The following is a 12,692-nucleotide window of genomic DNA, read 5'->3' as shown; positions in this document are numbered from 1 at the left end:
AACCCATCCTTTGCTTTGAATTAATGCTGCTCACAAACCAGACGAATGCAGCCAGAAACATAACCTCCTCAGTGTACTGGTAAAGTATGTTCACACCTACACATGACTCATTAACAGTTGAGAAAAAGTAGCCTGTGTGATTTACTGTACAATTAAGAAAACATTGGATCAGAAAACCAAATGTCTAAAGAAACAAAAATACTAAATCCACCATTCATAATTGTGGGCCTGAAAAAAGGACACACTTGGATCTTTTTTAGACTGAAACAAAAACTTTCCACCTTTCAAAATATGTCAGCCTCAACTAAGCGAAACAACTAGAGAGAGGGCGAAAAAAAACACTGGAAAATTGGACGTATAAAAACGTGCAGAGAACACATTGAGGACACAAATGCAGAAGACATGAATACAACTGAATTCTGCTCATTCTGGCTGGAAAACGTTAGGTGGCAGCAGTGCGCCCTTCTTTTTTCCACTTTTTACGAGTTGAGCCCCCAAAAGCCCACGGGTGAAATGCGATGCTTTGCGCCTCAAAATCATTCCCGTCTCTCCTTGACCGTGTTCGCAGGAGTATAAAATGCACTTCCGGCTTTTACCTTTCACATTAAAAGCCACGCCGCGCCGTAAGCCAGCGGTGCATTTCTTTTGAATGTGAGCTCGTTTCTCTTCTTCCCTGACCGCAGTTAACTTGGCGCCTCTGACAGGATTTATCCCCACGACCAGGAGCCTGCGAGCTGCAACTTTCGCAGATTGACACAGAATGGAGAGAAGCTGACGCACCGTTATTTACCGGACTGTTCACTTCCCTCCTCAAGCCTCTCCTCATGCCTTCACAGCCTGCATGTCGTGCTAAACCAGGGAGAAGGAGTTGAAAAAAAGTTTTTGACAACTGAAGTACTGACAATTCCTCCTCATTGTTTTCTTTTTTTTTCCTCTCTCTTTTTTTGGACACTTTAACCGCGTTTTTTTTTTCTTCTAACGTAAGGGATGGCTCCTCTACGGAGACAAAAAACAGGAGTACAACATGTTTTCTATGTCTGTCTCTCCATTTCATTTGTTTATTCTTACAACATAGACTTAGAACATCCTTTAGTGTTCCGCGGACCAAACTCTAGTTTTTTTGGCTACTCTGTGCTGGAGCATTATCATGACAACACACGCTGGTGAGTCCAATAAAAAATATACTTTTTTTTGTATCAGTGACGCCACACATTTGTACTTTTGAACCAATGTTTGTATCCAATGCTTGGGCTTTACCCACACCCACTCGGTTTAAAGTAACATCTTCTGAATTGTCCCGGTTGTACAGAACATGTATTGTCATATTTGATTCAAGGGCTGCAGTGATGGGGTTTACAACTCTATTGAGGGCTGAAACCTCCACAGTGAGTGTCCCATATATATATATATATATACCTGTATGTTGTGTTTCCAGGGTGATCGTGGGAGCTCCGAAGGCGAACTCTACCTACAGTAACTCTGTGCGCTCTCCTGGAGCCGTTTACAAGTGTCGAGTCCACAGCAACCCAGAGCGCCGCTGCACAGAGATGGACCTGGGCAGAGGTCAGTGACCACAGCCCGCAGCATCACCACAGCAGCAGCCTCACAAGATGTGAACAGTTCAGAAAAGGGAAACTCACTCACACTGAGCAAAACCTAAACCTCTCTGCACTATTCCTCCCTCTCTGGGTTTTCTTGAAGCTTCTCTCGTCCACTCCAAACTCCCCCAAGCATCTGTTTTGTTTTATCAGAATAATGCAGCCTTAAGCTTCTCTTAACAGTGCCACTGTTGTTCTTTTAGTTTTGCAACCTGCGTTCTGGGGACATGCAAAGTACAAGAGGGGTCCTGTGCGAGGAGGTCCATAAATATTTTTTTGATAAATATGATTTTTTCGCTTCTACTAATATTTTCCAAGAACGTGAGCCAAAAGATTCAGCTGCTTGACACCCCCCCCCCCCATAACCCTGCTCTGTTCTCGTGGTCAAGAAGCCGGGCTGCACGCATGGCTTTAATATTAACCCTGTGCTCTGTCAATGTGTCACCAGAGAAAAACAGCAACGGTCACAGTGAGCTGCGACACAGTGACACAGAGAAACAGACAAACACAGACTGTTTTATTGCACTGTAGTGTAGGGCTGAACACTTAGGGTAAATATAATTTTAGATTAATCGCACTCTTGATCTATAAACATCTTATTCTACAGACTGAAGAGAACATCTTTGTTCTGTTTGTCACAGATCTGCACAAATATAACAGCAATCATTTTTAAATATGATATCGTGAATCATCCCAAAACATGAAATGATAGCTTTTCCTTAAATCTTTAAAGATCACATATTATGGCTTACGGAAACTGGATTAGTTGTTTTTTATTTTAATGTTTTTCAATTTAAGGTCCAGAGTTTGGAGGGTTTATTGGCAGAAATTGAATAAACTCTCCATAAGTATATGTTTGCATGAATGTATAGCTGCTTTTAAATGTCCAGAACTGGTGTTTTTTTTCTATTGTGTTCTTTATGAATGAATGATGCAATTTCCTTTGTAATTAATACAGTATCTGTCCTATCGATCTATCCATTTATCCATCCAAGCATCTAAACATCACAATCGTTATTGTAGCTTGAGAATAAGAGACATGTACCGTATGTACTTTAGACAAGGGTCTTGTTTTCCAGGGGCCGTTATCTTGCACTGCCATGTTTCCACAGCCGCCTGAATAGACAAACCAGCCAGACCTCGCATTACATGGTTTGAAACAGAAGCTTACAATGCAGATAAAGGAGGGGACATCCTTTCTGATAGGAGTCCTCCTGTTATAAAATGGGCATTAGATGTCCCAAATTCCCACGCACCGGACCTTTAATCGGTTGAGAAAGTAACTGGCATGTTACTCGGTTGTAAAAGATCTTATATATCAGACTTGTTTAAGTTTCAAACATTGATGTTGATGCATACTTGCTGATGTCATCGCGCGAGTAGCTCTCAACTGAGTGCAGTCACATATTCAGTGCGTATCGTGTAACTAATAAAAAGCAGAGCTCAAAAAAAAAAAAAATATTGACATCAGCTGACATGAGATGATTTGCTCCAAGACATCCTTCCGACCTCATGACTCATCTGCAAACGGCTCGCATTGTCTTTCAGGAAACAAGCCGAGAGAGTCGTGCGGGAAGACGTGCCAGGGAGACAGGGACGACGAGTGGATGGGAGTCAGCCTGGCCCGTCAGGACAGAGCCGATGGCAAAGTACTGGTGAGTCCGGGGGCAAAACACCGCAATAACTCCAGCAAACTGTTTAATGCAAACCATGTATGCTCCTAAAAACAGGCCAGATTATGCCTCACATCACTGTTACAAATGTCTTACCATGAACCGCACTGTAAAACCACAGCTGGTCTCAACATTACAAGCCCTCTTTAGCAAAAAACAAAAACCACTCCCACTCTGTGCCACATGCTTACAACCTCTGAATGGCATAAGCTGACGTTCAGTTTGGAGGATTGTCTTATTCTGTCGTTGCGTCTTCAGAGCTGAGGTCACAAGTGAAGGCAAGACACATTTTGGAAGACTGCTGTGTGGTTACATAATACTGTGAAGCATTCAACTCCAAGTGTTTGGAGCTGGAAGAGTTAGTGGAACAGGGTTTGTTTGGTTGGATTGGATTGAGAGGAGCGTTTAGTTATCTCAGAAGAACTAACTAGTGGTGCTAATCCCAGATGTGCTTGGCTGGGCTTTTGCACACAGATTACAGAGGCTTTAGCTCGTCTCGGTGGTCCCGTCAAAGGGGCGGCATCTCATTGAATTTTAACCTTGGTCTATTGCGGTGGCTGGTGAGGGGAAATAGAAGCTCTCACTGAGAGTTTGAAGGAGAACGGTGGACTGGGCAACTCTTGAAACCTTGATAATAGGTGTGAATTTGTGGCTAATTGACCTCAGAAAACATGACAGACATTCTTCGCTCTGAGGAGGTTCAGGTAAAACTTTTTGCCCCCCCCAGTCTCTATTTCTTTCACTTGTCCTTGGTCCATCTTTTTTCTTTCTTTCTTTCTTTTTTTTTTTACCTCAATGGAATGTTTTGGCTTGGTTTTACCAACCATAACGCTTGGCTTTACTTGTCAGTCTGTCTGTCAAACTTTGAACACTTCTTGGAGTTGTCAGTCTAGCGTACACGGCACAGTAAATGCAAGCTGTTAGCTACAGTGCGCAGTCTCTGGCCGTCCATAAAAAATAAAACAAAAAAAAAAAGACGTGATAAATCAAAGGCAGTGGCTTCCTGAGCTGCCTGATGCAGTGCATCTTTTTTTTTAAATCTCCTCTGAATGGACTCGCGTTCCTGTGCAACGCGAGCACAACGGCTGCGTGGCAGATGTGTACAGTGGTGATTTCATCTGCACTTTCGGTGAACATCTCGATTGCGACCCGTTAGCTCTGGAACATGACAGCAGCAGCAGCAGCATACTACAACACTGGAACCTGTCAGCTGCTGCAGAGCTCCTCTTGCTATGTTTTTATTATTTTATTCTATTTAGCCTTTATTTAATGGGGGGGGGGGCTATTTTTTCAAGGGAAAACAGGTAGCAGCGTTAATAAAACATCCCATTGCGGACATAAACACCAACAGATAGATATTTTATTTGAACGTAGCCCAGAGTGTAACTCCCAGAAAATGAGACAGAGCTTTACAATTAGCGATAAAGTTCTGCGAAGCATCTGCAGACATGCAGAAGCTATCTCTTTCCTCCTCCATGAAAGAGTTCACGATGGCGTCGCCACTAATGTTGCTCCAGCTTCGTTTCTCGACACAGCATCTTGCTTCCAGACAGTCATCCGACGCTGTGTGCGCGCCCACAATCAGTCAAACTCGTACATTCATTTAGATTGGCTGCGTGTGTGTGTGTCATGTGGGAGGGAGGCTGGGGGAATTAAACGGCGCATGGGGAGATGGAGTGAATTTGTCTGCACGAAGGCGTCCAGAAGTGTCCCCAGAGCCCCCACCACCACCACCACCACCACCACCACGGCTCCCCCCAGGGGACTAGATTATTACCACATTTACACATATACTGTATGTGGTCAGTATTATTGCAGAGGTCAAACTCTCGTCTATATTCTCCTGTTTGCTGTGAGATATTTTGAAAAACACAGCTGCAAAACATTATTTTAAGGCTCATTCCAGCAATAAGAAATGTAATCTCTGTTTTAGCAGCGGCACATTAAAGCCTACATTTGGTTCTGTTCCTGAACCTTCAACACAGTTTTTTTTTTTTCTCCGTCTGAACCTGTGGCTTCTACGTTTGCCTCTAGAGCAGCTATTTAGGAGGTGAATGTGTTTAGAACACAAATGTTAATGTGAAAATTTCCTTGTTGATCATTAAGTGCAGCTTGGGAAAAACGGATCATAAGCTTCAGTTGAGATATTCACACCACAGACCATGGCTGTTATGGTCAGAGTTATGGATGGGCTGTAATTCTCCCCCCCCCCCCCTCTCATTGAGGATGGTTTGACAGCCACAGAGACTCGCTGACTCTGGCCCAGGGTGTCAGGGGCCTTAAAGCGTGGTGGAGGAACCGCCTGCTCGCACTCTGAAATGTTTGTGTTTACAGAACAAGCATGTGTCTGAATTTGAAGTTGTGCTCCTGCCCCTTCCTCGCAGGCTTGCGCTCACCGCTGGAAGAACGTCTTCTACGACTCGGAGCACATCCTTCCACACGGGTACTGCTCCATCATTCCTCCAACGCTGCAGGGCAGAACGAAACCGCTCATCCCCTGTTACGAAGGTACAGTCAACCAGTATTTACCTCAAACACGTTCATGCACTGCTGGTGCAGACGTCAGGAGCACTCTGGGGTTAAGTGTCTTGTCAGTGGTCACATCGGCATGTAGACTGTTGGAGCCGGGGATCGAATCCCTGACCTTCTGCTAACCTGGAGCACAGGTTATGGTCTTAATTTGGACACCAGATATAAGCAGTGTCAATATTTTTGGCCTTTTTGGAGGAGAGGCGTTTTTCTTCTCACCTTGTTTATTTATTTTTTTGTCTTCAGCTTTAAATGTCCAGGTATAAGCAACACATTTCATCTATAGTGCCACAGCAAAGCTGACGTGTGTGGATTTTCAGTAGAATATCTAAGAACTGTCCGTGTGATATGAACTACAGTATGGGTCATGGGTTCTTTGGTTTGTAACAAAAATATCTTTTCAATAGCGTTCAGCACTTAACTCACTTAACGTGTTATAATGTGAACTGTCAGTCATCTCGTGACCACACAGATTTCTTTTAGGACCATGATAAGTCCAGACCCCCGGTTTGGGAACCCATCTGTTTATTCTCCTCTGTGGTTCCAATTCATCGCAGCGTGTGCTCTTTGCAGGGCCGGCACCATTTCGTGGACTTCTGGCCTGTGATTGGTGTTTTGGCACCGAGGAACAGTAGCATGAGAACCTTGAAGTGTGATCTCTCGTTCTCGTGCAAGAACCGACCCCTGCTGCTAAATGACACACCATTTGTTATGCCAAATAAATGAACTTCTGTTCAGTGGAGGGGGAACAGTTCAGATTTACTATGCAAACCTTTTCGGGGCAAAAGAAAACCCCCATTACCAAGGTACGACTATAGCAATTGCTTTTAATGGATAATAAACTTGACTCGCAAACTTTCAGAGCGCAGATTTTAGCGCGGCCTTTCCAGAAATCATGTGTTTTAAGGAGAGATTTACTTGTTAAGGAGAGAAATAAGATTTCTTTTAATGACTGTAGCAAATCAAATCGATTTATGCTGCCGGTAGTTTTCCTTAGTGCACCCTCTGCAACAGTCAAAATCATTAGAAACAATGTCCTGTGTAAAATAAGGTGTTCCTCATATGTTTTGATGTGACTGTGGGCTATCAATCCAAAGCTGTTCTACACCTTAACTGTGCACGCAGGTCAGGATTCCACTTCCTTCCGTACCTCTGTTGCCAAATAGCCAGACCGACTTTGCATGAGACGACATTTGCAGCGCATTTTTTTGCAAATCCAAACTCAATATTTTTGTAACCTGAGAGCACTGTCATCCTACCCCCCCCCCCCCCCCCCCCCATCCCCAAGTAATAGGTCTTCTCAGTCGACTTTCTGCCCCCAGATTCATCTTGGATGGGACTGGGACTTTGACTAGCTCCATATGGAATGCAGGAAAAACTCCAGTAAATGCTGGCCCCGAGCACACAGTGAAATCATTTGTGGTTTGCTCTTTCTTACAGACTATAAGCAAAAGTATGGGGAAGAACACGGCTCGTGCCAAGCCGGCATAGCAGGAGTTTTCACAGAGGTCAGTAACGCTGCTTGTTCATTTCCTTAATCCATGTAAAACTCACTGTCTGTTTGACTGTTGTTTGTCTGGCACTTCATCAGTCACGTCATCTGTTTAGTAAGCTGAGAGTTAAGTCATCAGTCACGTCGTCTTAGTATCACATATGGAAAGGAAAGTATTGTTCTCGTTTTCTTTGTTTGTCTTTTTTTATCTCAGCTAATATTCTCATTTTATTGTTACCGTGACCACATGTCACCACATTTTTCCACGTATGAAGTTGAGGGGAATTTCTTCTGCCTTCTACAAGGATATTAAATATTGTAGATGCATGCAGTACATGTTATTTATTCAGTGCTCCGGACACTCACAGAGGAAAGATTTCTTCAGGAAATGCTACAGCGGCCTCACTTGACCTCTCGTGGGGTTCAACAAGATAAGGTGCTGGGGGGACTCACCTCACTATATTTGCGTTGACACATAGCAAATTACCTTTTTCTAACCTGGAAAACATCTTTTGGTGCCGCGTATGTGAGCTGTTAGAAACACAGTCGAGGTGGTGAGAGGTCAAATAGGTTTTAACTTTTAAAAGCCTTTTTTTTTTGGTCAAAACACAGTTTGACAGGAACATATGAGCAATAAATCCAACTTTGAAAGCTGTGCATTTAATCACCTTAGTCATTTTGTTTTCTTTACATTAGCAATATAATTCTTCCCCGGTGTTTCCCACGAGCAGTAGGTTCTGCAAAAGAAGTGTCAAGTTACAGCTACGCTTAATTTGGGACATACAGTAAACTGTGGTGCAACTGCTGTGGGCTCAGAATTGTGTCTGCAGATAAAACACTTCTCACTGGTGAGGAAACATTCTGGGCCAGATTTCATGTAATTATTGGAGTTTGTTTAAATATTGTATTATTTATTATGTGTCAAATGTGCCTGGTGCTAATATCAATAAGTAATTATCAAGGCAGACATTTAAATTATTCTAACTATGCTTATTCTCTGCTTTTTTTATATATAATTTTAATCAAAATATCTTAAATTTTTGGTCAAAGCAAGGCATTTGAAAACACCTCTTTGTGCTCTGCTTCTTTTATTAAATATTCCAATGATAATATCTTTCTATTAAGCCCTCATATGCTCTTATACAGTATACGCTTTTAGTTTAGTTCAGCGTTACATCACATTCTAATCCTTGTGTTCAGCAGATCGATGGACATTTCAAGTGTTAACAAACATAAGCCATAACTTCTACTTTGAAGTAGAAGTTATGGCTGTTTTAGTATATTCTCAATAACTTATGTTTAGCAGCTTTCCAGTAAAGCTTCTTGTAAACGTTATACATTAGGAGTTCATACACATATGACTCATTTTATTTCAAATGATCGGTTGTTGTAGAGCAGAACGAGAATAAGAGCGTGAGGTCATGTTTTAGGGAACTAGGTTCATTGTTTTGTTGCATAATCTCAAAAAAATGAAAGCTTGGAGGTGTGGCACGTCGTCAATCATTGTGAGATGGTTTCGTCTTAAAGACATCTGGCTTCAGAAAAGAAAGACTCTGGTACAGTGAAGCTACTGCTTTAAACTCAAAGAGTAATCATCACACCCTCTTTTTTTCCTTTTCTTTTTTACAGCCTGAGAATGTTACTGTTGATCTGTTAAAGCATTTGAATGACTCTTCACCCCCCCCCCCCCTCCCCTCTGAAAGAATGCGGGGAATTTGAAGGAAAGGTGTCCAACTGTTAAACCTTATCCTTGCCTGAACCAGGGGTCCGTGAGCCTGGTGGTGCCCAGATGTTTGACATCACAGTGCGCAGGGAAGGTCTCCTGCTGAGTGAGGTCATCCACTTTGTTTGTGTGCAGCATTGTTGTTAAAGGTGACCGTGCACGCTCTGGTGTAGAAACAATGCCAAAGACACTATTAGAATACCTTGTAATTTAATAGCACGCTCATGTGTTTTGGCCTCAAGCCTTTATCAGGTACATACAGTATGTGTTTTAAGAAGGCATTTTAATAGTTTAAAAGAGAAGTTTTCTTTTCCCATTAAAACAGCAACTCTTGCCAACTAAATGTGAGTCCAGGAAGTGGAACACCAAGCATCAGCTGATGAACACGACACCGTTTATTGGCTGCAGTTGAAACAGAGCGTCTTAATTGTCGTTTTCTGGCTCCAGATAACTGTAGACCGTTGCAGCGAGGATCTGCAAACTGTGCATTTTATGGCTGTCAACTTTGCTCTGGCTCCGAAATGTCATCGTCACATCAAAGCTTCGGCTGGCATGCGGTCTGGATGTGTGGTTGAGAGCAGATAGCGCAAACCAGTCTGCGGCCACTGGTTAACCAGATCTTCACCCAGCTGTGTATTTTATTTTTCACCCTCTCTTCAGCAGACTCCTGTGCTGCTGCTGCTGTCTCTGCTGCTGCTGCTGCTGCCGTTGCTGCTGCTGCACATGGAAGGTGAATCAAAGTCAATGAATGTGTGGGTTTTTCATTTTCAGGAGCTGGTGGTAATGGGGGCACCGGGTTCGTACTACTGGACTGGGACCGTCAAGGTGTACAACCTGACCTCGGACTCTTTCTACAGCCCCAACAAAGACGACGTCGACTCCCACAGATACAGCTACCTCGGTGAGAGTCCGTTAATGTGGAGAGTTGTGTCGAATATCACAGCTATGAGTATGAAGAAGCTGTAACTGATAACTGTCTGTGTCTCCAGGCTATGCTGTGACGGCGGGACACTTCTCCTCTCCTAATGTAATAGACATAGCTGCAGGGGCGCCTCAGCACAGCGGCAGTGGAAAAGTAGGGACTTATTTCCAGCTGGTGAACTGAAAAGCTCTTCTTCTGTTGCTCGCTACAGTAAATTTCTTTTTTTTCTCATGCGCAGGTTTACATTTTCAAAATCGACGGTGTGTCTTTGGTGAAGAGTTTTCAAGCCTCAGGGAAAATGGTACGAGCTGGGATGTGGTCTGACTTGCACGGTGCCAAATAACAGTTCACTTTCTAACCAAGCGCATATTCTGTTTTGAGGTTATTGTAGCAGCGTACTCTTTCATCACACGGGATTGTGTCGTCAAGTTTTAAGATGCGCTGCAGACACAGTATTTTAATCCAGCACTGCTGTACTTTTGTATCCGTCAACTGTTCGGACAACCGTTTAGGAAGCGACACAGGAGTTGCTTATACTTTCCATTGGGAGAATGTGTGCACAGGTTTCTTTAATATTACTGTCCATATGAAAGGCGGCGGGGGTGGGTAGGGGGGAATGGATTAAATCAGCATAGTTGACAAATGTATGAACCTGAAAGACACGTGTCTGTGATCTGACCCATTGCTCTGTGGCTCGGCTTGGTTCCAGATGGGCTCTTACTTTGGCTCCTCATTGTGTGCAGTTGATCTGAACCAGGACGGCTTGTCAGACCTGCTGGTCGGGGCACCCATGCACAGCCAGCTCCGGGATGAAGGCCAGGTGTCTGTGTACCTCAGCAAGGGAAATGTGAGTGGGATCCGTGGGTTGGTGGTAACATGATACTGTCGTTCACAGTCCTTTACTGCAGAGTCTCTCCCTCTCTCTCTCTCTCTCTTTGACATAGACATAACTTATTACTTTGTGTCTCACTTTATGTATGCTCATGTGTGATTCATTTGCTGACCATATTTAATATCATGTCATTGGACTAAAACAGGAGAGCATTGTGTGACTCGGCAGTGAGAGTATTTAATCATCCAAGAAAAAAAAAGTTTCCCTTTATGAACGGTTTATTTACGAGTGCTTGTGAGGAAGCTGTCGTTCTGACTGTTTGACTGTTGAGTTGTTCAGATAAAAGACACGTTTTCGCAGCTGTGGCCAAAATAATTTCATTGTCGGAAAAAACTGCAGTAATTTCACCGGAGCGGTAAACAGTTGCAGCTTTCTCCCATCGTTTGTTTAACTCCGCATAATCACCTGCTTCTGTTTTTAGGGGGTGATGGAAGAAGCCGGCGTTTTAACTGGTGACAGCGCCTTTAATGCACACTTTGGGGAGTGCATCGCTGCGATTGGAGACATAGATGACGATGGTTATCAGGGTCAGTAGTGAGTTTCTTTATATGTCTTTATATATTGAAATGTATTTAAAAGAATTGGCTCAGAAGATCCAGCGCAGTCGCCGCTGTCATGGCATTGTATGATGCACAATGTTTTATTATACTATGGTGCGTTTTTATAGAGAAAACATTATGTTTTACAAAGCAAACCTTGCTACCATTTACACACTAAACACATATTTTGTTGTGAAAATGTGGACGTTGGAGAAAATCTGAGACTTAAACCTTGGGAGTCACCAAATTAAATGTAGCTGTCACAGGATGATTGATGAGATTATAAAGAACAAAAGGACCACACTGTAGTTTCAGCAAGCTTCAGTCCATTTAACCCAAATCATTTGTGTCGTACATTAGCGCTGACCATTGCCACATGTTTGTAAATGGTATTTTGAAAAGTCTTCCCCCAGCAATTTTTGCAACAAAGTAAAATTGATAAAAAAACATATTCACTTTGCCTTAAGTCTCAGGTGCCATGGTGTCCCTGAATGCACCACAAAGGAGAGGCATGAAAACAAACCCTACGCTCAGAGCAATTGCCAAAGTCCAACACTATCTGTGGTCATGTAAGCTATTTTTAGCCACTCTTGAGAGGTCAAAACAAAGCCGGCGGCCATGTTTTGTACTATAAACCTTATAATGGCTCTCATGAGGTCTATGAAGTTGTAACCCGGGCAATGGCAACCACCTTATTACGGCGCTCAGCGCTATTGTACCCGTAGTCGTCCAACAGAACCGTTTCCTCCGTCATCTGGTGAGCAATTATGTCGCAGAGCTCCTCAGGCAAAATGTTGGCTTGTTCAGTAGGTGCAACCAAACGCATCGTTTTTGACAGACATTTTGTTTCAATTACCCTGCGGCAAAGGGTGACATGACGAAAAAAATGTTTTCCTCTCTCGTCCTCGTGCACACATTTAACCAGATGACATCCAAATTAGATGCACACACACACACACACACACACACACACAGACAAGAACTTACACCGCCTGTTTCCCTCATGGCTCAACTTGGCATCTGTCTCAGACTTGAGGCTGGAAGCCACCGTCTGGTTTCATCTCTGTGTGAGATACTGTGTGCCTGCAGCCTGGCACTGTGTGTGTGTGTGTGTGTGTGTGTGTGTGCGCGTGTGTGTGTGCGTGCGTGTGCGTGTGTGTGGAGAAAGATGGCAGCTGTAAAGTATAATTCATCCTGTAAGTTGTCAGAGTGTCGAGAGACTCAGACTTCCTCGCCGAGTGAAAATATTATTTACAGCTTAACCGCTGCCATTTAATTTGAAAGAACTACTGCAGAAATCTAAAAAATAATACATTTGGTTTCA

General features: G+C 43.3%; 1 protein-coding gene across 1 annotated transcript in view; it reads left to right on the top strand.

Annotated features, from left to right (window-relative positions):
- The first annotated feature begins 638 nt into the window (after positions 1-638).
- itga9 (integrin, alpha 9) overlaps positions 639-12,692 on the top strand; it is a 44,542-nt gene continuing 32,488 nt past the window's right edge. The window contains exons 1-10 of the mRNA XM_058652326.1: positions 639-1,163; positions 1,436-1,563; positions 3,147-3,253; positions 5,656-5,779; positions 7,241-7,308; positions 9,787-9,916; positions 10,005-10,090; positions 10,176-10,238; positions 10,647-10,784; positions 11,251-11,356. Of these exons, the coding sequence (XP_058508309.1) occupies positions 988-1,163; positions 1,436-1,563; positions 3,147-3,253; positions 5,656-5,779; positions 7,241-7,308; positions 9,787-9,916; positions 10,005-10,090; positions 10,176-10,238; positions 10,647-10,784; positions 11,251-11,356 (1,126 nt within the window). The 5' untranslated portion in view covers positions 639-987. The remainder of the gene's footprint in view (positions 1,164-1,435; positions 1,564-3,146; positions 3,254-5,655; positions 5,780-7,240; positions 7,309-9,786; positions 9,917-10,004; positions 10,091-10,175; positions 10,239-10,646; positions 10,785-11,250; positions 11,357-12,692) is intronic.

Source organism: Solea solea, chromosome 15 (genome assembly GCF_958295425.1).
Source record: "Solea solea chromosome 15, fSolSol10.1, whole genome shotgun sequence".
In the NCBI taxonomy this organism is placed as follows: Eukaryota; Metazoa; Chordata; class Actinopteri; order Pleuronectiformes; family Soleidae; genus Solea; species Solea solea.
This window is presented reverse-complemented; position numbering and strand designations above follow the sequence as displayed.